This window comes from Hermetia illucens, chromosome 3 (genome assembly GCF_905115235.1).
Source record: "Hermetia illucens chromosome 3, iHerIll2.2.curated.20191125, whole genome shotgun sequence".
Taxonomy (NCBI): Eukaryota; Metazoa; Arthropoda; class Insecta; order Diptera; family Stratiomyidae; genus Hermetia; species Hermetia illucens.
The window spans coordinates 22,606,795-22,632,830 of record NC_051851.1 but is presented as its reverse complement, the minus strand read 5'-3'; the positions used below and the strand labels follow the sequence as shown (position 1 = coordinate 22,632,830).

The following is a 26,036-nucleotide window of genomic DNA, read 5'->3' as shown; positions in this document are numbered from 1 at the left end:
GACGCCGTTCATTGTCTTTTATGGTCGGCCAACACTCAGAACCATAGAGAGCGACTGGACGGACGACATTGCGGTAAATTTTAGATTTGAGACGTTCGTTGATACGTCGATCACAAAGGACGGTTGAAGACAATTACATTCGGAAACGCAACGTTCTATGCCACTAGAATACTGCAACAATTGGCCATGAACGAGCAACATCGGTTTCCGAATGCAGCAACATAGTTGCAAAGGGATTTTTATGTTGACACTGTCGAAGCAGAAGGGAAGGAAGGGTCCAGGGTTTTTAATTAGGACTGAACTTCTAGCGATTACCTAGTGGAGGTGGAGATAGGGTTTGACAGTAGAGTTGCTGATGCTGGTTCAGCAAGGGACTCGTAGGTTTTATGCTCCATCGTAAGTACCAATCCACGTTTCGCTCTGGGTCCTATACTGTTCTTTGATCGCCTTTATGTTGATGACCGAGAAAAAAAAGCACATGCACCTTCGATGTCCATGAATTCGCCTAAAGTGTATTCTTTATCGGACATTGCCTTCTGAGGCATGTTGCCTACAGTGAAATGGCGCGTGTAACTTGACGATCCCAACCCCGTAGTAGAGTCGACAATCTGTTTGTTCTCGACCCTTCTTAATATCCGGTTCAGGAATGCTGATAGTGGGGAAAGTTCCCTTTGCTGCCTAATAGCATCCAGATGAGGGTCTTGAGGTTTCTCTGCACTCGAAGTTATTCCAGGACCTCAGTGTCATTACGCTCCTCTTTTGGATGACAGAGAAATCACTTTTTAAATGATGGTGGCTCAGAAACTCCCTTCACGTTCCGTCGCGCACCCTCCCACACATCGTTGAAGGGGGTGAAGTACTGTTTGAGACACTCGTCCGGGTTTTCGTCGGCAGGCAAAGTTTATTCGTAACAACTTACAGTATAAACCTTCCGATTTAAAGCGTAGTATAATCCCTTGCGAGAACGCAGTCCTTGAAGCTAGTAGGAGTTCCCTCCTAAGCTACTCCCACTGCTCTATATCGTAACTGGATGGATTGGTATCGTCATCGTCCATCGGCTTCGATAGCCTTAGCTACAAATGAAAACTTGGCTGGGCTAGCCCTCCACACAGCCAAATGAGCCGAAGAGCTGGGATCGGCAGAAGTCTGCTACCGCAGATGCCCCGGACGACCCTTTTCCTTCAATATTGGCACAACCCGGGGATTTAGCTCAGAGGTGGTTTGCCCGGAGGCGATTTACCAGAAAGCTTTATGCCCAGAGGCATTATTTTGACCGAAGTCTGTTTACCTAGAGGCTGTTAGCCGCAGTAGGTAGCGCCGATTGGAACTTGAGGGCAGGAGTGCTGACAGGCTGGGGACTGCTTCGGTTTGTCCGTTAAGGAATGGTCCCCAATAGGTTTGGTTCCCACTTGAATAAGTGGAGAATCTGAATCTAGACATAGGTTAGCTCAGGGTTGGCCTTTCGCTCAGATTTTGTTGTTGTTGTTGTTTTCTTTTGTGCTTTATGTTTTTAATTTTTTCGTAGTTGGCTGCCTTGCCCATTGTTTTCATCATCATCAACGGCGCAACAACCCGTATCCGGTATAGGTCTGCCTTAATAAGGAACTCCAGACATCCCGGTTTTGCGCCGAGGTCCACCAATTCGATATCCCTAGAAGACTGTCTGGCGTCCTGACCTACGCCATCGCTCCATCTTAGGCAGGGTCTGCCTCATCTTCTTTTTCTACCATAGATATTACCCTTATAGACTTTCCGGGTGGGATCATCCTCATCCATACGGATTAAGTGACCCGCCCACCATAACCTATTGAGCCGGATTTTATCCACAACCTGACGGTCATAGTATCGCTCATAGATTTCGTCGTTATGTAGGCTACGGAATCGTCCATCCTCATGTAGGGGGCCAAAAATTCTTCGGAGGATTCTTTTCTCGAACACGCCTAAGAATTCGCAATTTTTCTTGCTAAGAACTCAGATTTCTGAGAAATACATGAGGACTGGCAAGATCATAGTCTTGTACAGTAAGAGCTTTGACCCTATGGTGAGACGTTTCGAGCGGAACAGTTTATGTAAGCTGAAATAGGCTCTGTTGGCTGACAACAACCGTGCGCGGATTTCATCATCCTAGCTGTTATCGGTTGTGATTTTCGACCCTAGATAGGAGAAATTGTCAACGGTCTCAAAGTTGTATTCTCCTATCCTTATACTTCCTGTTTGACCAGTGCGGTTTGATGTTGTTGGTTGATTCGTCTTCGGTGCTGACGTTGCCACCGTATATTTTGTCTTGCCTTCATTGATGTGCAGTCCAAGATGTCGCGCCGCCTGCTCGATCTGGATGAAGGCAGTTTGTACCTCTCGGGTGGTTCTTCCTATGATGTCGATATCGTCAGCATAGGCCAGTAGTTGGATGGACTTAAAGAGGATCGTACCTCTTGCATTTACCTCAGCATCACGGATCACTTTCTCGAGGGCCAGGTTAAAGAGGACGCCTGATAGGGCATCCCCTTGTCGTGGACCGTTGTTGATGTCGAATGGTTTGGAGAGTGATCCTTTGTTTTACCGCAGAAAATAAGTCGATCTGAGCTTTATTTTTGCCGAGACAAGGCTAATTGAAACTGAAAGTCGTCTGGTACCTAGAGTTCACCGTTCACGGCACATCTTAACTTCTGGCCTGCCTTCGGCACGGTAGTCACAACTTGGCTTAAGTTTTTGCTTACCGCTTAACCTGGAGGATCCTTCTTGCTAAGCACCCTCACCACGACAAGGTAGCGCGTATGTATTGTTGACGCACTATGCCCTCATAGAGGTTTCTGGCAACGATATATTGCCTTCGCGACATTTTCGTACCTCAAACTTTTCATGGAAGTTCCGGGGATGCTTTGCTGACGTCGTCTTTGATACTGATCTCTCCCTTTTCACTGAAGTCACTGTTTGGTCGCTAGCTCCAGTGCTTGGCAAGGGATTACTTAGGCCGTTAAACTTTGCGTTTGAAATCTAGACAGCTTCTTCCTAAATATAGTTATTCTCCTAATCTGGCCATGTTTGCATTCATGAATTTGTCTTCAGTTGACGAGAGTTAGGATTTCCTTTCGCGTTCAGCAGAACATGGGTTTCATCTAGTACTCGAAGGTTCACTTGGTAATGCGTCTTCTTCATGTCATTACTCCAGGTGCTCAGAGGTGGCGGCGAGGAAGATGGGGCGGCAACCCTATCGGCCAAATCAAAACCAAGTGGCCGAGGAGAACCTCCATAGTGGTGGCACCGGAAGACGCTGTAATCACTTTGGTTTGCCGGCCGTGATTCAGTAGGCGAATGCTCCAAACGCCTAATCAGGGTGATCACACCCGAATCTGCACGGGGACTCATCTAAAGTGGCAAATTGGTCACGAAACCTTACCAGGGGTATACTGGTACCATGGGAACCGGGAAAACCCCTGGACTCACATATTTTGGGTGAACTCCTGTTGTATGTGAGGACAGCTTGGTTATTTGCGGTTGGCCCCCCTAGTGGGAGTTTCATGGTGGTTGTGGTTATGCTCAAGCGAGAAGAGACCTTCGGGCCTCGACGTGGTGTTGCGTATCAACACGGGTGCCGTACTCCATAGTTCGGTAGAGATTTAGGTAATTCTTGCATCCACCAGTATGAATGCTAAGTCATGCACTTGGTATAGACTGGTACCGTTGTTGCTTGTCTCGGCGGGGTTCTGATTGTGGTCACAAAATCAATCCGTGTCTGAAGAGGACCGTAGGATTAAGTCTCACGACAGGTGCCTACGTAAAATGCCATGGGCTTCACTGTGATTACTCCAGTTGTTTTTGTTATTTGCTTATTTTGTTCTTCTATGATCCAGGTCTGGTGCTTTTAGTACGATGGCAGTTGACAGTCTACTTGATGACTCCGATAGTTACATAAGGCCTGTTACTCTGAGGGGTGGTCCGGTATCTCAGATGCTCCATTTGTGACGCCATTTACCCCTGGTGACATTCGCATCAAGAGGAATCGGATAACATTTTGGCTTCGGATTTTTCGATTATTCTACTGTTTGGAGGTCCTTCAGAGCTCTCAGGAGGTAGTCCTTACTGAACCCCCTACCATTTAGTTATTCCTATAAGCCGGTGGGGTTAAAACAAAGATTCATGAAATTACGTTGGACACAATTTACGAAAAACGTGGCTGTTTAGAGGAGGACTTGGAGGAGGATGGAAGTCTTCGAATGGGTTGAATAAAATAGTCAAAGCAGGATATTGAAGAGCATGGGAAGAAGGAAAATTGTGTTGGATGGAGTAATGAATGAGGTGGGCGTGTTTATTCTGGCAACAACACTGTATCATTGATTTGATAAGCCAATACCAAAAAAGTGACGATAGCATTTTAAGGCTCCGCAGGCAAATCTTTCTTTCTAGTTTTTGACGGTGCAGTAAACCTTCCAAGGGTGGCTGTTTTTATGACCAGCATACCATTGCTCTAGGCGTCTTTGAGGGAGATGTTGATTATGCCCTTGATCATTTTCAAGCCTATCTGTTACTACATAACCGCATATCTCCTCATTTGTATTGTGCAAATATGGATCCTTTTCTGTATAAAGGCGCTTTGAGGATTCACTTTTAAACTGCAGAAGGGTTACTTCGGCTAACCAACTTTAAAAAAAATCCAACATTATGCTCACATGGAGGTAATTGGAACTGGAAAAAGTTACTTCACTTGAGGATAATAATAGAGGATGGATATTGCGATTATAGAATAACATGCACAAATTAAAAAACTTTCTCCTGACAAAGGAAATAGGTGTCAAAGCAAGCGCTCTTTAAAGCGGCCACTTCAAAGGATTGTAACATGCAGCTTTTTCCTGAAACTTTCCGGAAAAACAAAGAAACTCAAAAGCTGAAGTGAGAAATAACAATCTCGTGCTCAGACGAGTGTAAAGCAACAGCTTCTTAACAGGGTTACGAAGTGCCAGGACATTCGGTGATTATGCATGGATTGAGGAAAAAATTGCAGAATTTCCAGACGTAGTACTTAAGCTCCCATGTTATCCAGTTTCAGGGTTCGAATTAATTTAAAGTTTGCTTGGTTCCTTCTTGGAATTTACTTGACAATAAGTAAACTTCCAGGTGAATCAAAAATTTATAGTTGCCACTGGGGTAAGTTTTATGCCATAAAAGTTCCGTGGAAACTACTTTCTTCCTTGCTTGTTTTATAGTCTCTCAACATCCTAATTGGATTTTTAAAACCAAGATAATGTTCCTTAATGAATATTCCAAGGAGCAACGACGGAATTCTTTTAATTTACTCCCAATTTTATTTTACAGCATGGAAGGTTCCGACCTTTGCTTCGAAGTAGTTCGACGTGCCGTTGCGGGTTTCGTATACAGTGAAGCTGTGGCGTGGTAAGTATAATCAAAATTTCGTCCTTACATAGTTTTAACGATGTTAATAAAACTCCACTAACCGCCGTCAAACGTACTTCATTCCAGTCACTACATGCGACAAATTCTGGAAGCATTACGATACTGTCACGAGAACGATATCCTGCATCGTGATGTACGTCCTGCCTGTGCACTCCTGGCAACCGCAGACAATTCGGCGCCCGTCAAATTGGGAGGTTTCGGATCCGCCATACAGTTGCCTGGCGGCCGGGAGGCAGTCGAGACGCAGGGTAAGTCTGACATAATATGTGTGTGTTTTCATAAATATACGAACATTACGTGCCCCACCCCAGTTGCTATGTTATCCTTGCCTATTTGGGATATGTCCATGAATATGTGTGCATAGTTTGCTTCAATATAATGACGCTAGTTATGATTATCTCCTCAGTAAACAGAGGGTTTTTGGTAGCAATGTTGCGATAGCGTAGGTTTTTGCATATACCCTCTGACCTATTTGGGTATTTACGGAGAGTGTAACTTTGGAATTATCTGATTTTATCGCTGCTTGTCGATTCCTCGAGGTATGTGGGCGTAATTTGAATAATGGCAGTTTTATCAATGAGCATCAAAAACGGTGTGCGCTTGTTTAGTAGGTGCCGGAAACAAACGCGTGGGCGATTAGTTAATAGGCGGTGATTGCTAATGATTGCCCATTTGACTATTTTTTGAGTAATTTGTTGTATCAGCGGAATTGCTATGACTTGTATTAAAGGTTTGAAGGAAATAGCGGTCGACATGCGATGCTAAATTGATAAATCACATACACTATCCACGCCTATCAATAATTTCAGCACCGTGAATTATTATTGAAGTCAATGGATGAATTCCCTACTATGACGTCTCAAAGGATATCTATTGGAACGGAGTCAAAATGTATGCCACTCCCAGGCTAAAAGCCTAGTACCAAAATCTTATATCGAAATTGAAAAATTGTATTCAAAAAGGTTGTGAAGTTTAGTCCCTGAGGGTATGTAGATTAGGAATTTTGTAAGTTGTAATGATCACAGTGTGGGAGTTTCCTGCACACAGATGGAAAAAATTAATGAGGTTGGGATGGCTTTTTGGTCATCCGAGAGTTTTGCGGGAATTGAATATGGAGTTGACAATTTAGAGAGGAAGGAGTCCTCGTAATTCATTTTTCTTTCTTCTTTTTCGCCATTTTCTTTCTTTATTTTTTCTTTTTCTCTTGGACTTCCTTTTGGTTGTTTCCAATTTTATTTTATTTTTTTTAAATTTTAATAACGACATGTCACATCGACGAAATCAAAGGTCTCGCGACCTTGATCGCCTTCCTTCTACGCTACCTCAAGGTCAGTGAAGGTCAGCTGAGCTTGACCTGCCAACACGCCGTGACGATTGACGGTGGCATGAGGCGGCGAGGAGAGATCCTGTGGGTTGGGTTGATCCTTCCACGCAGGATGCTAGGGCGACGGACACTTCACGAGTAGAAGGATTGGTTCGAGAGCAATTTGTTGCGCTTCAAGACTCGAACTCGAACACGCATTCAGTGCATCAGGCAGCTCAACATCAGCCTGCTTCAACTCGTGCAGTGCATTTTGAAGACAGAGTGACTATGGACAGAATAAAGACAATTTTTACATACCTGACCATAGACGTAATATTGATTTTTACGGACTTGACGACAGGTCCGAAAACTTTCAACGACATGACGACAGATCCGGACTCGACTATATGTACGACTTTACTGATTCTGACGAGGACGATTCGGCGTATGGATGCCAGGCACGACCGCTTAACACTAAGTCAGCGGATTGTGTTTATTCAATTTTGGCATCCTGGGACTTGGTTTTTGATGGCATATCGAAAACTTTGCCCATCAACCAATTCTTGTTCCGCGTGGAAGCTTTGGCCAACAGAACCTTACAGGGGGATTTCGGCTTGCTCTGTACTTATGTACACACCCTTTTCAGAGACAGAGCAGCAGATTGGTACTGGGACTATCACCAGTCTGTCGGACGAATCGAATGGACCTCTTTTCATGAGGCTCTTCGCCAGGAGTTTAAGGGGGTCATCCCGTGTGAAAGCCGTTTTTTTTGCCTTTTTTTGAAAAATTATTTTGGAGGATTGGATAAAGATAGAAACGTGATTTTTACACCATATGTTTATTGATATCTCTAGTATATGTGATAAATTTTTCAGCTTGATATCGTAGCCAGTTTTTGGAATTCGTGTCAATTTATGCACCCATCTCCAAAAAAAGGTGTTTTTCTGCTGCCACGCTGGAGGGCGTTGTGTTCATCTGAAGAAAAAAACTAAACGGCATTTTAATGTGGACAATATTCTACGGTCCGCAAACTAGGATAATTAGAAAATATTAAAAGGTAAATTTTTGGTGGGCTTTTAAACTTAATTTTTTGGATTTTGGTGTTTTTTTACGGCTTTTTTTATGAATTAAAAAAAAACTACCCGTCCAATTGCAATTATCCTAGTTTGCGGACCGTAGACCGTAGTATTAAAGAAGTCGTGAAAATTTCAAAGAATTTGGTTGGATAGATTTTGAGCTATGGTGGCAGCCGATTTTCAAGATGCAGTTTCGAGAAAAACGCATTTGAAAATTTAAATGTCATTATCAACAGTAAAATTTTAACTCAGCATTAATCTGCTATACCTCGTCCATAGAGAGCACCCTCCGTTTCTTCAAAAAAGTCTTGTAAGGCCGATTGTTGCTCTCTGGTTTCAATTCTGGCTCTTTTAGAGAGGTCAGTCGATCGTCGTTCGGACCGCCAAATTCGCGCTTCATTTAGGCGGTCGGCATAAACCTGACATGTGACCAACTTGACATCCCATTGCCACTAGGATTTTGAGAATGCCATTGAATCCTTCATTGAAAATAATTACAGCCAGAAAAGTGGCGATTTCTACGAGCTTGGCCCCAGAATGAGGGTGTTTAGGAGCGAAAGTCCAAATCAATGCATTTACCGACTCATTGTTATTCTGGGTCTCTGCTCCTAAACATCTGTTCAGGAGATCATCTCGTGACAAATCTTCGTAGATTGGTTTGATGACTGTTTGAACTTCTTCAGTCAAAGGTGCCTTCTCGTGGTGGAAACTATCCAGTTCTCCTTTAGCTTTGCGCCATTTGCACCAACTGTCCTCGCCTGCTGGACAATTTTGATGCTGAGGATTTTCATCTGTAGAACATTTATGGAAGAAAGTTGTCCAAATTTCTTGCTTCATTCCTTCTATCGAATTTGCGTGTCGACGAATAGCTAGCCCAAAAAATGTACTGAGCCCGTTAAAAACCTTTTCCACCAATGCCTTTGTAATTCTTCTTTTCATTTCTAAGCCGCGTTCCTATTCTTTTCTCGACATGTCTTACGCATTCCTTTTTTACTACTACGTATATTTTATTATTTGCAGAAATTTGCAGAAATACCGGAGAAAACTCCAGCAAAATCCAATATACAATATACAAAACTTGTCGCAATTGGAACATCCATGTTCATGCTTGCTAAAAGTTTCTTTGCTGATGTTGATGCGAAGTCCTTTTTCTTCTCTAATAAGTATCGATTCCCATGAAATACTCGTTTTTTATATAGTACGAGCATCTCCCTTCGTACGATCCATTTAAAAAAATCACTGAACACACAAACAGCACAATACTTACAACAAAATATAACTGAGTATAGCTTGAAGGCCTTTCAGTACTCACTCTAGACTGGATTATCCTTTTTATTCCAAACAGCAAATAAGTTTAGACAATTGATTGGTTTTCCATCTTTTTATATTTATACCTGTGTTCGAATTTATAAGGCTCTGGTGAAAAACTAACAGGTAAAAAAAGATTCGATGTTCTTTCTCATCGAGTACTCTAGCCGCGGCTGCAAACTCCTTACTTGTTTAACCCTGTAATTTCTGAACGACTCGAAATATCGTAAAATCCTTTTGCCCACGTATTCTCCACTATATATAGATACAATTCATGCAAAAAAAATCGATTTCTCCAACCCGACACACGGGATGACCCCTTAAGGATTCTCTAGATGACTGGGATATCCTCGAACTCATGAGGGAGCGCATGCAAGGTCCATCCGAAGATTTCGATAGTTACTATAAAGCTAAGCATTCGCTAGCCAATAGGCTAGAAAAGTCCTTAACGGAAGACACGTTGGTAGAGTTGCTACGTCGTGGACTGAGACCCGACGTTCAGAGGCAACTTCTCTATTTTCCGGCTAGTACGGTTCGCGAGCTGCGTAAGTTAGTGCAGCAGGGCGAAATTGTAGAGGAGCGTCTCTCAAACAGACTCTCTCACCAATTACACAGCTATTCTGCTGAATCTGAAGAGGGTGTTGACATAAAGAACATCTCAGGTAATCCTCAGTCTGAGATTCAGGATCGTGATTTGGACTTGGTCTGCTGGAATTGTCGGCAGATTGGATATTTGTTATCCCAAAGTCTTTTGTTTCGGCTGCGGGCGCCCGAACACTCGTATGTCCAGACTGTCGAGTTCCAGAGCCCAGCCCCAGTCATCAGGGCGTTCCTGCATTGGACGCACGTGACTGCGCAGACGTTGCGACAACGTCTTCCACAGTAACTCCGAAAGTTACCGTGTTGAAGCGGTCCGACAAACTAGATATGACCTACCCGGATTTGACCCCACCACCAATTGTTTCAAGAAAACCGATGCTTTCGGTTCTGAGTCCGTTGCACGTGAGACTGCAACAATATCAAGCGACCAGAGAACGCATCTTCGGAGTAGCAGAGATGGCGACGAAAAAACCTAAGCGTTCAACTCTTCGCTTACGCCAATATTGGATGCGAATAATGCGCAACCGTCGTCTCTACTACTCTGCCATTCTCACGAGTCGGCCCAATAATGATATTCGCCCGTATGCGGATGTCACAGTCTTGGGTGAGCGTGTTTCAGGACTGATTGATACCGGAGCCACTGTAAGTTGCTTAGCTTCGGATTTCACCCGGAAAATTATTGACGACGGTCGGTACAAGTGGGAGAGATTACGCATCGATCTCAGGACAGCTGACGGGATTAGTCACTCGACAGTAGGCAGAGTGTCGGCTGACATCACGTTTCGTGATCAGACGGAATCGATGTCGTTCCTCCTTATCCCGTCGTTAACGCAAAATCTTTACCTTGGAGCTGATTTTGTGCGCAAGTTCGATCTCGCACAGGACTTATTTGTACCTTCCATTTGTTCAATCGAAAATGTCGAGAACGTCAATCAACACCTTTTATCATTACAAAGTACTAATCGGTATTGTTTAGGGAGATTATCCGCGGTTGCATAAGAGTTGAAGATGAATACTTGTTCTGAAGGTGGCAATCGAAAAGCAGAATATAACCCATATGTAACCAGCTATCAAGCTATTGCCACCCTCAAACTATTTCCAACTCCCCTCCATTTTCACAACGAACTGCCACAATTCCAATTTTCTCCAGCAATTGTAATGATCCTTACAGTTAAAAATGGCCAATTGCGATTGCTGAGCTATGACAATAACAGAAAAAGTGGTGAAAATTGACAATGCAGGTCGGCCAGTACCTAAGAGCACTTCTGTACAAGCCAACTGTCGGGTGGGCACGGATTGGGCACTTCCAGATTTGGGAGATTTTCAAGAGTCCCTTTTTCGGCGCGTTGAGACCAAACCAGAACCGCGAAATAATAATAATCGTTAGCGCAACAATCCATATTGGATCAGGACCTTGAAGTGTGTTAGAGCACTTCATTCAAGACAGTAACAGTAACCGTACACTATAGGATTATAGTACCCTATAGGCGGTAATATGGTCAGCATTGCGCTCGCCCGAGATTATTACCCTGATTTGACTCAGGTACTCATTCACAGCTGAATCGACTGGTATCCGACGCTAAATCACGATACAAATTCCACTGCCGCCAGTAAGATTTGAATCGCGACCTTCCGTACAACAGTCTTGTGCTATAACCACTCAGCTATCGGGACACCGTGGACCACGAAATAGATCAACCTAAATTGGAAACAAAAAAAAATTACAGGTGAAGTCTGAAAAATCGTGACCCAAATGCCGCGGCGGTTAGGCGAGATCCCTGATGGATCACGTCCTCAATCGACATTTTTTCGGGCCTAGCTATCAATGAGGAACGACCTTTCAGATTTGGAATTTTCTGGTTCTACGCTTGGGGTCCATTCGTTCAATTTTTTTCTCTTAAACTTAGCTTCGTGTACCATTCCTGCGGTTTTCACGAACTCGATGTATCAGATTTTGATGTGGCTCCACGTTGGGCGCCACTTTTTAATAACTGTAGTGTCGCCTGATGAAGGGAGAGTGTGAAAGAAATCGATGACTGGAAAGCAGTCTTGTTCTCACCATAATCAGCGAAACTCACAAAATCTCTTCTCGTAACTTCGTACCATCATCACACCTCGAGACGCGGGAGCAGCCAAATTTAAAAGAATGATCCAGTGAGGGAAGGGAGGCATCGTTATGTGCCAAGAGGTTTCGTTGGTGAGACATTTGTTAGTTACCCAAAGAAAAAGGGAGACCAAAGGATCAAGACAAGTTAAGATTTGAATCCAAAATGGTGAAAAATAAATGTGATGTTGATTTGGCCAAATGATTAGGGTTCCTAGCAACTAGGATTAAAAACGATACTATTGTTGAAACGTAAGACAGAAACAAAACTTTTTACTCATTCATTATCACTATCAATGAAACTATAACTAACTTAGCGGCTATCTTGACAGTTAAACTTAATCTTAGGACTGAGCCAACTTATTACTAGAGACGTAGAAAGGAAGGGGAGGTTCAGAAGGCGGAGGCGGGACGAGTAGTCCACACATGGGAAGCTTTTCTGAAAGCAGAGGGGACGGACGAATTTACGTTGCACAAAGGGCAAGACAATCACAGTTACGGGAAGGTGACCAGATCACAAAGCAGTATTCGAGGATATTCGTCACGAGGGAATTAAAGAGAACTAAAGAGGGTTGGATGGAGTCAAAATCAGAGGAGGAGCGAAGTATAAAGCCTGACAAGTTTGCTGCTCGATTGGTGACTTCGATGCAATGGGTGTCGAAGCGGAGCTTGTTATCGAAAGTGGTTCCGAGGTCTTGAGTGGAATTTAGATATGATAAAGGGTGTCCGTTAAGAGAGTAGGAGAAGTAAGTGGGTGAGGACTTAAGCGAGCACATAGGAAGACACTTTCTGACGTTTAGCGCTAAACCATTAGCACAGCACCATCGAACCAGTGTCGAGGTTAGATTGAAGGGAAACGCAGTCCATGGGCGACGATATAGAGGCAAATATAATAGCTTAAGGTCTTCGGCATAGAGCGGACAGGAACAAGTAAAGAGGGGAGGGAGGTCGTTGATAAAAGATAAAAATAACAAAGGACCCATAATAGATCCCTGCGGGACGCCAGAGGAGGGCGAGAGGGAGCGAGATGTGCAGCCGTCAAAAGAGACGTGGCACGATTAGAAAGAAAGGAGGCAAGCCATAAAACAATTGGTATGGGAATGTTTAGAGACGAGATTTCGTATAGAAATATGTTGTGATTTACAGTGTCGAAGGCTTTAGCGAAGTCACTGTAAATGGTATGCACTTCTTGCCGTGAATTTAGCCTTTTGGCGGGAAAGTTGTTAAAGTCGAGTACGTTGGGGGGAGGGGGGGGGGGGGGAGCTGCGAAGAACAGTGGGCGTTGCGAATGTGAGACCAGAGGGCTTGAGGTTTCGGCGCTTTAGTGAGTCTTTAACACTGGTAAAATATTGGTTTCTGGACTTATGGTACGTATTATAGATTTGGTCGAGGAATGCAGAGTTTTGAAAAAAAAACAAGTCGGGAAACCGCAAGCTAGACGCTTCAGGTATGAAAGGTTTTGTGTATTTCTTTTATAAAGAGATTTGGGTGTGCATTTGTCTCATTAGCATGTAGCACGTAAAATAAAAATATATTATGTGAAAATAGCCACTTTCAAGTGATATTGACATTCATAGTGTTGAATTTGCAGAGGAGCGCAGATTTGACCTAATATAACTTTGTTAGTAATAGTGCGATTGTCACCAAATTTGGCAGGATCATGGTCTATACTATAGCCTACATTGCTGCAAAATTTTGTGATTCTAGGGTGAACTTAAGGGGGGTTTTCCCGTCAATTACTAAAAATTATTTTAATATACTATTATTAACTTTATTTGAGCAGGTATCGATATGGAGGATATTTCCGAGCCTAGGCACCATATAGTGGCAGCCCCCTGATTTCCAGATTTTTCGGTTGGGTAGTTCCTGAGAACGGGTTCGTTGAAAAAATGACCACTTTCAACCCCCGCACTCCCCACCTTTTCAGCAGAAGTCAAAACTAATACCGGCTTCGAAAAGTACTAACCGAGACCTTTAATTTGATACCTCACATAACTATATTTGATGAAAAAAAAAAATTTACACCCCCCTTTTGCATGTATGGGGACCCCCCCTTAAATTCGTCGTAAGAGGATGTAACTCACTATATGCGTGAGCGTTTCTACCAAATTTGGTGTCAATCGCTATAACCGTCTCCGAGAAAAATGCGTGTGACGGACAGGCAGACAGACAGTAAACCGATTTTGATAAGGTTTTGTTTTACAAACAAAACCTTAAAAATAAGTCAGCATAGGAAATTTTTTCATTGCAGTGTGTTTTTGACGAGGTTTTTCGTTGACTGCAGGTGAACCAGACAGGGCAAGAACGTAGGCACTTTGGAGCGGAGGGGACGTAACAGGGAAGAAGATCAGATAAAGTGGTATAAATGGTGTTAAGTGCTTGGTTACACGTTAATGGAGAGAGGAGACGAACCCAATTGATTGCCGCCCGGGCTGATTTAGACCTTCGAAATTCGCCTGACGAAAGTTAGACTTATTAGGCGTGTGTGCAACAGAAAATTGGAGTCGGGATATCTGGAAGGTTAGAGAGGAAAAGATCAAGAGTGCGATCTAAGTGGTTTCTAGAAAGGTTAAACTGGAGGGCGGCACAGGTGTATATGAAAATGGATACATGAAGGGAAGTATGGGCAGAGTTATTTAAAACGGAGGGAAGGCCAGGAGAGCATAGGAAGAGTAAAGTCACCACAGAGGATAAAAGGAAGTGAGTGGAATAAAACGTATAATCTGTCGAAAAAATCCTCGTATTGAGAAGGGTGGCTGAGGCAGCGAAAATATACACATGGTGATAAAAGGGAGTACGTTTCGCGGAATGACTCGTATGGTGACAGAATCGTAGATGAAGGAGGAGAAGAAAAAGATGATTTCGGCACGAAAAGGGGACTTTACCGATATTAGGGCACCTCCTCCGGTTGCCTTTCCAAGCGCAGCGCAGTTTCTGTCACAATGAAAGACAGAGTAACCTTCGAGGAGCTCGGAATCTAAATTCTGTCACCCAACCTGGTTTCGGGAATGCAGATGATGTGATGGTCCTTAACCCCCTTACATTTTGATAAAACTGTGTACAGTTGTCAGAATCATGTAAGTTCGCGAGGCAGGCGGGCCGGTCGGAAATTTTCGCGAAATTTAGTCCTCTGATAAGGCTTGACGAAGACCCCCTGTGGCCAAGCGGAAGATTGGACGATATCATCGAAGTCGTGGGGATTCGTCATTTTGCAGGAAGCTATCACTCTTTTAGGAGAGCCATCCTTGGTCAGCTTCACACATGACAGAGGTGACAAATTTGATTTGTCTTTGCTTCTGCTATAGACCAGAATTTCATCGGAAGCGGTGGAGTACGCTAGACTCGACACGAACAGTTATTTCGCCGCGAGGTGACGTTCAGATGCGGGCCACTCGAGTGACATGAGATCGAAAAGGCCTGCCGTTCAGCGGTGGCGGGCGTAATTTCATTAACTTACATTTCATTATCTACAGCCAGGTCAGCTGCGAAATCGATTTTTGTGCCCCCTACGGTATGGCAGAAGACATGAAGTATGATGTTCTACAGGAGAGGACCCAAGACTGAGCCCTATGAAATGCCTGTCATGCGAGTGTGTGCTGCTTAGGTTCCTTATCCGTATGATTTCAAATCGTCTTGTCAGTGAGGTGACTTCCCAGTATTTTAGTTAAGTAACTAAAAGCACCCGTTTCAGCCTATGAGTTTTTTTATGCTTTTTCAGCTGGCTGAGTTGAATGCGTTTTTGATGTTCAACGTTGCATTTATTGGAACACATAAAATTGCAAGCTAGCTTCAAAATCACGTTTGTGGTCATCGAGCGATGAGCACGCAAGAGATATCGATGGTTCCCGGTTGCCACTTTGTGGAAGCCACCGGTACTGGATTTCTGTGCATCGTAAGCTTCAATCTCCCTAGTCTTCCTCCATACGGGTTTCTTGTTTTGGGTGTCCTTCCCATGGCCATTTTTTGTCAATGGGACGTTGTTTCCGTCTAACCTGCTCGACCTCCATATTCATATGGATATTTGTTCAAATGAAGTTAATAATACTATATCTGTCAGAATTTACTGCAAAACTTTCCATGACTTTATCCTGCAATTATAAAATTGTGTGATAACATGGGCTATGATATTGAAGATCTTATTGGAAAGTTTGGTGCGAGTTCCACCATTCTTAAAAAAGTAGCTACAATAAGGAAGTGGATACATATGGAAAACTCATATTTAAACCAAATCCTTTTAAGGAAGAGAGGATGATATCTCATACCTGTACCTGTCTAAAGCTTATCCTCCATTCCCGAACTTCCTTTTTTTATCGTCTCCTGCGTATTAATAATCGCTAACAACTTTTCAAATTTTTCTTCGAAGGTAAAGCTCACGAAGTTATCAAAAGATTAATTAGTCACTAATGGATCCTACTGTTTTCCTCATTTCCGAGCAATTTCAGATGAGTTTTCTTCCAGGAGATGGTCTTTATTTTTTTTCGCATTTCCTTGCAGACACATAAGACGAGCAGTATATGAGTAACTAAGTTCGCTGACCGGATAAGTATCTGTAAGAATTTTTCCCAGAGCTGAAGTTATCGATTTGCTCCTCTGTAACTATTAATGTTTGTTCCCTAATCAAAAGAATTTTTCGCTGAGATAATTTGTTGAGAATTGAAGTGAGGCAATTGCTTTTCTTTGCTAAAATAAGACGGGCTCTGGAGAAACTTCTTATGTGCACAATAATGAAGGTGGAACTAATTAATATTATGTATACATGAGCCTGCAATACAAACGAGCACCCACTTTTATATTGTCCTTTTCTGAGGATAATTTTTTTTCCCGACAGCCGAGAGCATTGACAGTGTTTCATTTATCTTCTGGGGCCATTGCGAAACGCAGAGAAGTTTTTTGTTTCTCCCAGTGACAAGTTTATTATCAATATTTCATGGCAATTAAGACTTGTCTGCTGAATATACTGAGTATCTTTGCAATGATTGGATGCTGCTGAAGACAAACTTGGATACAATAACTGATGAAATGCTTCAAACGAGGAAGCGGAGATGAAGTCGTTAGCCTGAAGTTTTTTATTACGTAAAACAAGATACAAGTTTGCCTTTACTCCAAGCCCGTTCTCATCAAAGTCCAATCTTTTTTAATTTTATTCCCCTCCCCCACAGCATTCACCCCGAACCTGTCACATAACACTTTCTTCATATCATACACCTTTTCATTTGATTCCGTGTACGTCACTTTTTCATTACCGTTCTAATTGCAGAATATATGCAAAGTGCTGGGGTACGTAGATACGAGTACGATGCCTTTGGGGTGCACATATAAGGCAGAAATAATGCACGTAAATCTAACTTCGTTGGGAATCTTAAAAGGATTCTTTGTTAATTTTCTTTCGGGGAAAGTTGAAGATTAATTTAATTTACTGGGACAGTGTTATGAGACCATGAGTTAGATTATCTCAAAGCTTTCCGGAAAATGACAATTAGGAATGTATATATTAAAATTAGTAAATGCGAGGTTGAAGGGAAGAATTTAATATCTTACAAAATTGCTTGTTTTCCGAAATGAAGTGGCATTCTAGCCCGTCCTCTCGGTTTCAATTCTTCATAAACGTAGGACGAAAAATCAATGATACAACACACTTCGCTGAAGAGAATCCAACCTGGACTCGAGACTTCGACTATTATGTTGTACTTCGTCATGAGAATTGATCGCCTTTTGGAGACGTGACTATCTTCAACATTAACAATCTTAAAATACCAGAATTAATTTCGGAAAATATGAGCAGTTAACATAGAGCCAGCTAGTTCTTGATGATCCTCGGCTCACCACATTGTTAGGATTGGGCAAATTGAGTTCTTCATAGGTGATTCCTTCTTGTGGCGCTCATGCAATTAGAAGGACATGCATCAGATTACCGTATTTTTCGTAACCAGATTAGAAAGGAGGCTAGAAAGTAAAGGCCTGGGAATGTCCACCAATTTGTATGATTAGGGTTGAACCCAGTTGCTATTATCATTAAACAAGTCGGAATACCGGAAGCTCGCGCTTCGGGTAGAAAGGTTTTGTGTTCATTTTATGTAAGAAACTTCAACGCACATTTTTCTATCCGTATATAGCTACAAATCCAATATATTCCTTCATATTTTTACAAACTACATGACGTACGTACATATTAGGTTGGGGAAAAGTAATGTCGTGTTTTGTCAATAGATGGCGACACTTAAACATATCTTGTGTTGTACTTATCGCATCGGATCATACTATCCGGCAATTTGAAGACGACAATCTGGGCTCCATGTGTCTCTTTGACAGTTTTATGATCGTAGGTTTCAGTCCCAAGTTATAGCGCGTCAAAGATGGAGTCCACCAAGCAAGAAATTCGTCATATTTTACATTTTTACTACCTGAGAGGTAAAAATGCAACGAAGGCGGCCAAAAAAATTTGTGAAATTTATGGATCCGATACTGTAACGATTCGCACGGCACAGCGTTGGTTCGATCGATTTCGTTCTGGTGTAGTGGATGTCGAAGATACACCCCGTACTGGTAGGCCAATCGTTGTAGAAACCGATAAAATCGTCGAAATCGTCCAAGTAGACCGACATGTGAGCATTCGCTTGATTGGCCACGAACTGGGTAAGGACCATAAAACTGTTTGAAACCATTTGCAGAAGATTGGATTCCAAAAAAACGCTGGATGTTTGGGTGCCACACGAGTTGAGGGAAAAAATCTCTTGGACCGAATCAACAGCTGCGATGCACTGCTGAAACGGAACGAATTCGACCCATTTTTGAAGCCGATGGGGACTGCTGATGAAAAGTGGATCAGTGAGCAGTGTTCTGTTCCACCAGGACAACGCTCGGCCTCACACATCTTTAATGACCCGCCAGAAGCTACGGGAGTTCGGATGGCATGTCCTATCGCACCCACACATGTCTGGTTGGAGTAATTGAAATTCATATATAAATAACTAAAAAACTAAAAAAAACTAATTCTTTGCAACCCCATTCATACGAATTCAATTGAAAAATTGCACGAAATTCACAAAAAATAACAAAGTTTCTCCCCCTATAACTTTGTTAATAATAGTTGGATCTTCAAACTTGACCAACTTATGCCTTATGTTCTTCATTACATCCATGCCAAATTCTATAGTTCTGGAATGAACATAAGGGGGTTGACGGAAGAATTTATAAAATGCGGAGATATACTATTATTAAATTTATTTGTGCAGATATGGGAACCGGATGTATTTTGAGGCCTAGATTTAGCAGAGATGCACTACTGCGATTTTTTTCAGATTTTTCGGTTGGGTAGGTTCTGAGAACGAGACCTGTTACACTTTTTCGGGGTCATATTTTGAGCCCTCACTCCCCTATGTTTCACCCAATATCAAATATGGGACCAGTTTCGCAAAGTACTAATTGAGCCTTTTAATTTGATATCCTACATGGCCACATTTTATGAAGAAAAATTTGCACCCTCCATTCACATGTATGGGGAGCCCCCCTTAAACTTAACACAAAATGGCGCCACTTGCTGCATGTAAAAGGAACAACAGATTACATAGTTTTACCAATTTTCGTGATAATCGGTCCAGCCGTTTCCGAGTAAATCGGCTGTGACAGACAGACGGACAGACAGACATCGACTCGATTCTAATAAGGTTTTATTTCACAAAAAAACCTTAAAAACGGACATTTTTATCACTTTTTCCTATTGCGCCATAGCCCATCCAACCCTGCTACTGAATGGGATTAGGGATAAAAGATACTATTTTTCAAACTATTGAAAATAAGTTGACTCTGCTATCTGTTAAAATAGTCCAGGCGTAACTAGTACATAAATCTTGACCTCAACTATTGAAAGTCCCTCGGTCAAATTTTTGCTAATTATTCAAAATTTACATGATCTTTCAGAGAGGCAGGGGGGAGGGCGACGGTCTTGTAATCAATCGGTGAAAGTTGCGGCACCTGGGTAGAATATAGTCGGTCCCTGTTTTGAAAGATGCGTGAGCAGACGCAATAGTAAGATTGTCGCCTTCCCTAAGCCAATAAAGACCTTCACCCCGTGGACACGATGTGACATATGATGTGCTCATACGCACTGGCATCTACTCATTTGTCGGTATGTCTAAGGTGCCCTGTCGCATCGGTTCTAGCGGTCGATCTAGCATTTTTTCAGGCTTATTCTATGACATTTTGAATCGGTAATAATATCTAAAATATTTTCCTGGATGGATTGTGCTGGAAATCACTGCCATTTTTTTTGAGGGAGTGGGAAACTTAAAAAAAACTGGCCTAGACTCCCATCGTGTGAAATTCTTCCCCCGACTTCCCCTGGCCCCGTGGAACTACCATAAGGTATTACATCCTGGGGCGGAGTCAGCTCACTTTAACTGGGTCACCGTTCGTCTCTGCACGGCGTACGTAACCGCGCTTTTCTCGTCCTCTCTGCCTTTCGCAGTTTGCTGTGGGTAGATACGATCATGGAGTTGATCGGATCCCAGTCTTCCTGACATGGTAGCATTCTTCGCACCAGATTTTCTTGTACAAGCACCTCCACAAACCTTGGACAGTGGAAAAATTCGTGCTCTAGATCTTCTGGGACTCCATTGGGCAATGGACAATGAGGTGAGGCATCTAGTTTAAACCTGTACAAGTACTGGCGATATCTCCATGACCCCTGGGAAACTGGGTAAAGTTATAATTAATCACACCAAGCCGTCTCTTCAACCACTCCTTGATGACATGGATGAACCTGCATATCCACCGACCCTTTCACGAGCGTTCCCAATGATCTTGCTTTGTCAAAAGTATACCGCACGTGTTGTTTATAGCTGAGCTTCCCGTCTATCATCACTCCCAAGTATTTGATGGCAGGCTTAGGAATGATGATATGATTTTCAATTTGAATACGGGCATAATATCTTTTATGGTGCTTGGTGATGAGGACCGCTTCCATTTTTTTCCTCCGCAAGTGTTAGATCAGAACTCTCTAGCTGACCCTTAACATTACTGATCGGTTGGCATGAGTATAACTCGGCATCTTTGAGATCCTTTGTGACTACAACCAGCACTATATTGTCAGCGCAACCAACCACCGTGGTTTACTCCGGAACCGGAAGATTAAGAGCATCGTTGTTCATGATGATTCCACAGCAGTGGGCCCAGTACGTAGCCCTGTGGGATACTCGGAGAGACAACGCACTCCTGGAATCCGTCATCAGTGTCATACTTAAGCCTCCATTTTTGTAAATGGCTGTAAATAGCGACAATAGTTGCGAGATAGGCGGGAATACCAATTTTCGCCAGAGATGGTGACCACTACGCAATATTTGCTAATACTACCTTTTCCGTCGATTGCATCTTCGGCCAAGTCAGTAACCATTTTGATGACATCAATGGTCGATCTGGCTTTATGGAACCCATACTGCCGACCTGAGAAACCTCCCTGGCTCTCAACGACCGGGAGTAATCTTTGTAGATTACTAGTTCCAGCATTTTTCCCACAGTGTCAAAAATACATATAGGTCTTTAGGAGGTTGGCTCACTTGTAGGCTTACCAGCCTTAGGCAGAACCTTCCATCATGCAGGAAATATCCCCTCACTTCGAACAACTCAGCGAACATGTCCGGTCTAGATTTCACAGCAAGTTTAAGGGCCCAGTTCGGTACGCCATCCAGACCCAGAGCTTTGTTATCTCCTAATCTACTGCAGACAGCTCGTCACTGGTGACTGGCGGTATAGTTGCCACATTCGGAAGCCACTGGAAGCAGTCAGGGCTCTCCTTTTGCTGGGGGAATAACCCCTGGATGATTTCCAACTAGAGTGAACGGCGCATGATCTGCGGAGATGAACGACCCCGAAATCGCCCTATCACGATTCTATAGGAGCTCCCCCACGGGTTTACGCCCGCTGCCAAACAGAGCTCCTTAAAGCATTCCCTCCTACTTCGATGAAGGTTTTGCGGGTTTCCTTATAGGCGCATTCTCGTCCCCTCCGTTTTTCTGGCTCGATTGCAGGCTGATCAAAGACTGTCAGTTCAGTATTCCACTAGTGGTTTGGTATTTTACTGGGGAATGAGTACCTCCTAAAAATCGATACATCATATGCTTTGGCGATGCATTGGACGATATGGACCGCCCCTTCCGTGAATTTGCCTGCTTTATTAGGTTGGCCTAAATACACCTCTATGAAAGTCTCCTTATCCAGATCTTTCGCAGGCCAGCCACCAGATATGATGGTCCTCTGCCATGTGGCTTCCCCAAAGGCTCAAAGAGGATTGCCTGGTGATTACGGTGAGTGAAGTCCTCGCTGACGCACCAGGATATACCACGCGCCAGTGTAGGGCTGACAAAGGTTAGGTCTACGATTGAGGCAAACCCCGCTTTCTGAAAAGTGTTTACATAATCTTCGTTCGTCATCCAACTGTACAAAAGTGTTTAAGAGACAGCGGCTCCTTGCATTCGTCTCTCTGCTCGCTTTGATCCTTTGGTGAGACGTTTCGAGCGAAACAGTTTTTGTAAGCTGAAATACGCTCTGTTGGCTGCCAAAAACCGTACGCGGATTTTATCGTCGTAGCTGTTATCGGTTGTGATTTTCGACCCTAGATAGGAGAAATCATTTACGGTCTCAAAGTTGTAGTCTCCTATCTTTATTGTGCGGTTTGATGTTGATGGTTGGTTGGTTTTTGGTGCTGACGTTGCCACCATATATTTTGTGTTCTCTTCATTGATGTGCAGTCCAAGATCCCGCGCCGACCGCCGCCTCTTCGATCTGAATGAAGGCAGTGTGTACGTCTCGGGTCCTTTATGATGTCGATATCGCCAGTATAGGCCAGTAGTTGGGTGGACTTAAAGAGGACCGTACCCCTCGCATTTACCTCAGCATCACGGATCACTTTCTCCAGGACGCATGATAGGGCATCCTCTTATCGTAGATCGTTGTTGATGTTGAATGGTCTTGAGAGTGATCCTGCTGCTTTTATCTGGTCTCGCACATTGGACACGGTCAGCCTAGTCAATGTTATTAGTTTCGTCGGGATACCGAATTCTTTCATGGCCGTGTACAATCTTACGCTTGCTATGCTATCATAGTCGGCTTTAAAGTCGATGAATAGATGGTGCAACTGTTGTCCATATTCCAATAGTTTTTCTATCGCTTGCCGCAGAGAGAAAATCTGATCAATTGCTGATTTGCCTGGAGTGAAGCCTCTTTGGTGGCCAATGATGTTCTGGGCGTATGGGGCTACCCGGCCTATCAAGATAGAGGAGAATATCTTATAGATGGTACAACGTGCTATCTCCCTTTTTATGTATGAGACAATAATGCCTCGTTGCCAATCGTCAGGCATTGATTCGCTGTCCCATACCTTGAGCATAAGCATCTACTCAACAAGTCCTTCCTAGCGACTTATGATTTTTGAGCCGATGAATTGCACTGACTGTTTCTTCTATACTTGGTGGTGGCAGTATTTGTTAGTCGTCTTCAGTTGGCGTGACCTCTAACTCGCCGATGTTCTGGTTGTTCAGTAGTTCATCAAAATGCTCAACACATCACTCCTATATGCCTATGCTGTCGGAAATCAGATTTCCCTCTTTGTCTCGGCAGGATGAGCATCGAGGTGTGTAAGGCTTCATCCTGCTGACTTGTTTGTAAAACTTCCGCGCCTGGTGCTATTATTCCCTGTACTTATCGAGTTTGCAGACCTGTTGGTTCTCCCAGGCTTCCTTTTTCCGTCTGTGAAGTCGCTTCTCCGCTCGACGGAGTTCTGGGTAGATCTCCGCGCGTGCTTGCGTCCTTCGAGATTGCAACATTACTTGGCATTCAGCATCCTTCCATTCCGTTGCTAGCTTACATTCATCGTCAAACGGTTCAACTCTTTTTGCGACTGGGGCCAAGTATGTTTTTGGCCGTATTTATAATAACGTTCTTCAGGTGATTGTGAAGATCATTTGTTGATGCTTCATCTCCAGGATCTCTGTTCGCTGCGATTATTGCGGCATCCAGTTCGCTCTTATAGGTGTTGCGGAGGGCTATATTGTGGATGACTTCAGTGTTAACTCTCACCTCACCTCTTATTCGAGCTCAGAGCACTATGCCAACGAGATAGTGATCCGAGTCTATATTGGCTCCCCTATATGTTTTGATATTCATCAAGGCTGAGAGGTGGCGGCGTTCAATCAACACGTGCTCAATTTGGTTGAAAGTGGTCCCGTCGGAATAGACCCCGTATGTTTGTGGACCGCTTTTCGCGCGAACTAGGCACTTACAACGACCATATCGTGTGACACTGCTAATTGAATAATCCGCAGTCCGTTATTTGTATTTTGATGTAAGCCATGGGAGCCAACATATCGCCTGAATACTGACTCCGTCCCTACTTGGCTGTTAAAATCCCCAAGTATGATGAAACCTAGTCCGAGCACATGGTTTACTGGATGGCTCCTATAATATACGGTGTAGCGACTCTTCTTCAACAAACCGGTCCTTGTCCAACGTATCTCCTGTAACGCTGTTACATCAGCCCTATATTGGGACAGAGTATCAGCTAGCTGTTTGGCAGCTCCATCTCTGTACAGGGAGCGCACGTTCCATGAGAAAATGCGCAAATCGTTATTCCTTTGTGGTCGCCGGATTCGTCGTTGTGTAATCCGTCCAGTCCGAGGCTCCTGTTGTGGCTTCATAACAAGTTGTTTTCCATGTAGGACTGTCAGCCCTACCCAACCCCCAACTTGGAGGACTAGTTGGTACAATTTGTCCCGTTTTTAGGCGTGGGAGACTCAGCTTCATCCTTCTGCGTCTGCAGCTTTTCATTAAGAAAGAGCTCCCAGCAGTCATCACGTAGAGGTGGAGATAGGGTTTGGTAGTAGAGCTGTTGGTGTTGGTTCAGCCGACGTTTTCCAGATTTTATGGTCAATCGTGGGTACCAATGCATTTTTCGCCCTGGGACCTTTGACCACCAAGGGCACCCACCAAAGGATAAATTGGATATCTTGGATCTTGTGTTTTGAGTGATCCTACTGCTTTGCGTGGTTGGTCGAAGAAAACTTTAGCTATCAAGAAGATACCAAGCGGAGCTAAGTTAGATGAACTTGGAGCCCGTAGGGTTCACCTGTAGTATTAGTAAGAAAGCGTGAAAGGAGAGCGATTTGCACATTCGAATTAAAATACGATTTGGTATTTTTCTATCAACTTGCATGTGGGCAGATACAAATATATCTTTGCTTATGTAGTGTTTGCGTTTATTGATTTAATTATTAAAAATATGTTTTATATTATTGAGAACTTATACCCCTTTGAGGAAAATCCCTTTAAAACTGTTATAGACAGCGGTTGGTATATCTGTTCAACCTTTTGAGTGTGCCTTATACAAAAAACTCTTACCAGTAGTTGATTTATCTCGTCGAAATGATTACACAGATGAATTCTTTAAAAAATTCATTTCTTATTCAAAGGACCGCCATTCGAAATACTACGCGTTAGTACCTCTACCAAAACAAGTAACACGGACGAAAAATATGGAGACCAACTCGTACCTCAGGACGTATCAAAAAGTTTTTTTAGTGATGAAACTTCGAGCATTGCGATCGAAGGGTTTGATATAGAAACTGAAACTGAGACAGAAGAAATCACTGATGACTCCTTGAGATATGTAGCAGGATTTCTAGTAAGAAAGTTACATTTGAAAGGGACACCAGAACATGGAGGACCCTCATCAATCTACACTTGGCTAGATGACTTACCAGGAGGTAGTTTTTGTGTAGAGAAGAGTGTGTTCTGTGTCCCCTGATTTGGAATGAGGTTTCAAGTGTAGCGGATAGTTAGGCTTTAGGTTTTAATTATCTAATAGTGACTTACATCTAGACATGATTTATCTTAAGTTTGTGATTAGCTAAAAAACTACCTTGACTTACTTCCATTGCGTGGCTATTACATATGTTTGGCTAACCTAATCGTTTCCTTAATTTCCTTTATTTTTCTTGTGTTATTTAAAGAATCTCATTTACTTTGAAAAAACTGCGCCCGCTCTAAAGGCACGAGAAGTTTTCAAATTACAATACTTACCGTAACTTAATCTAAATTTATATGATTACATAAACAATATCATCTACAATTAGCACATTATATTTCCTGTGCTTATTCTCTATATACTTCTAAAAGGTAAAGAGCGTCAAAGAAGATGAAAAGTTTCATTTGAGGGTGGCATGAAATTTTGCAGTCAGAAGTCTGTCGA

General features: G+C 43.1%; 1 protein-coding gene across 1 annotated transcript in view; it reads left to right on the top strand.

Annotated features, from left to right (window-relative positions):
* The window catches only part of LOC119650926 (peripheral plasma membrane protein CASK-like), a 291,137-nt gene that overhangs the window by 194,089 nt on the left and 71,012 nt on the right, over positions 1-26,036 (top strand). Inside the window, exons 5-6 of the mRNA XM_038054153.1 lie at positions 5,311-5,388; positions 5,476-5,657. Coding sequence (XP_037910081.1) covers positions 5,311-5,388; positions 5,476-5,657 — 260 coding nt within the window. The remainder of the gene's footprint in view (positions 1-5,310; positions 5,389-5,475; positions 5,658-26,036) is intronic.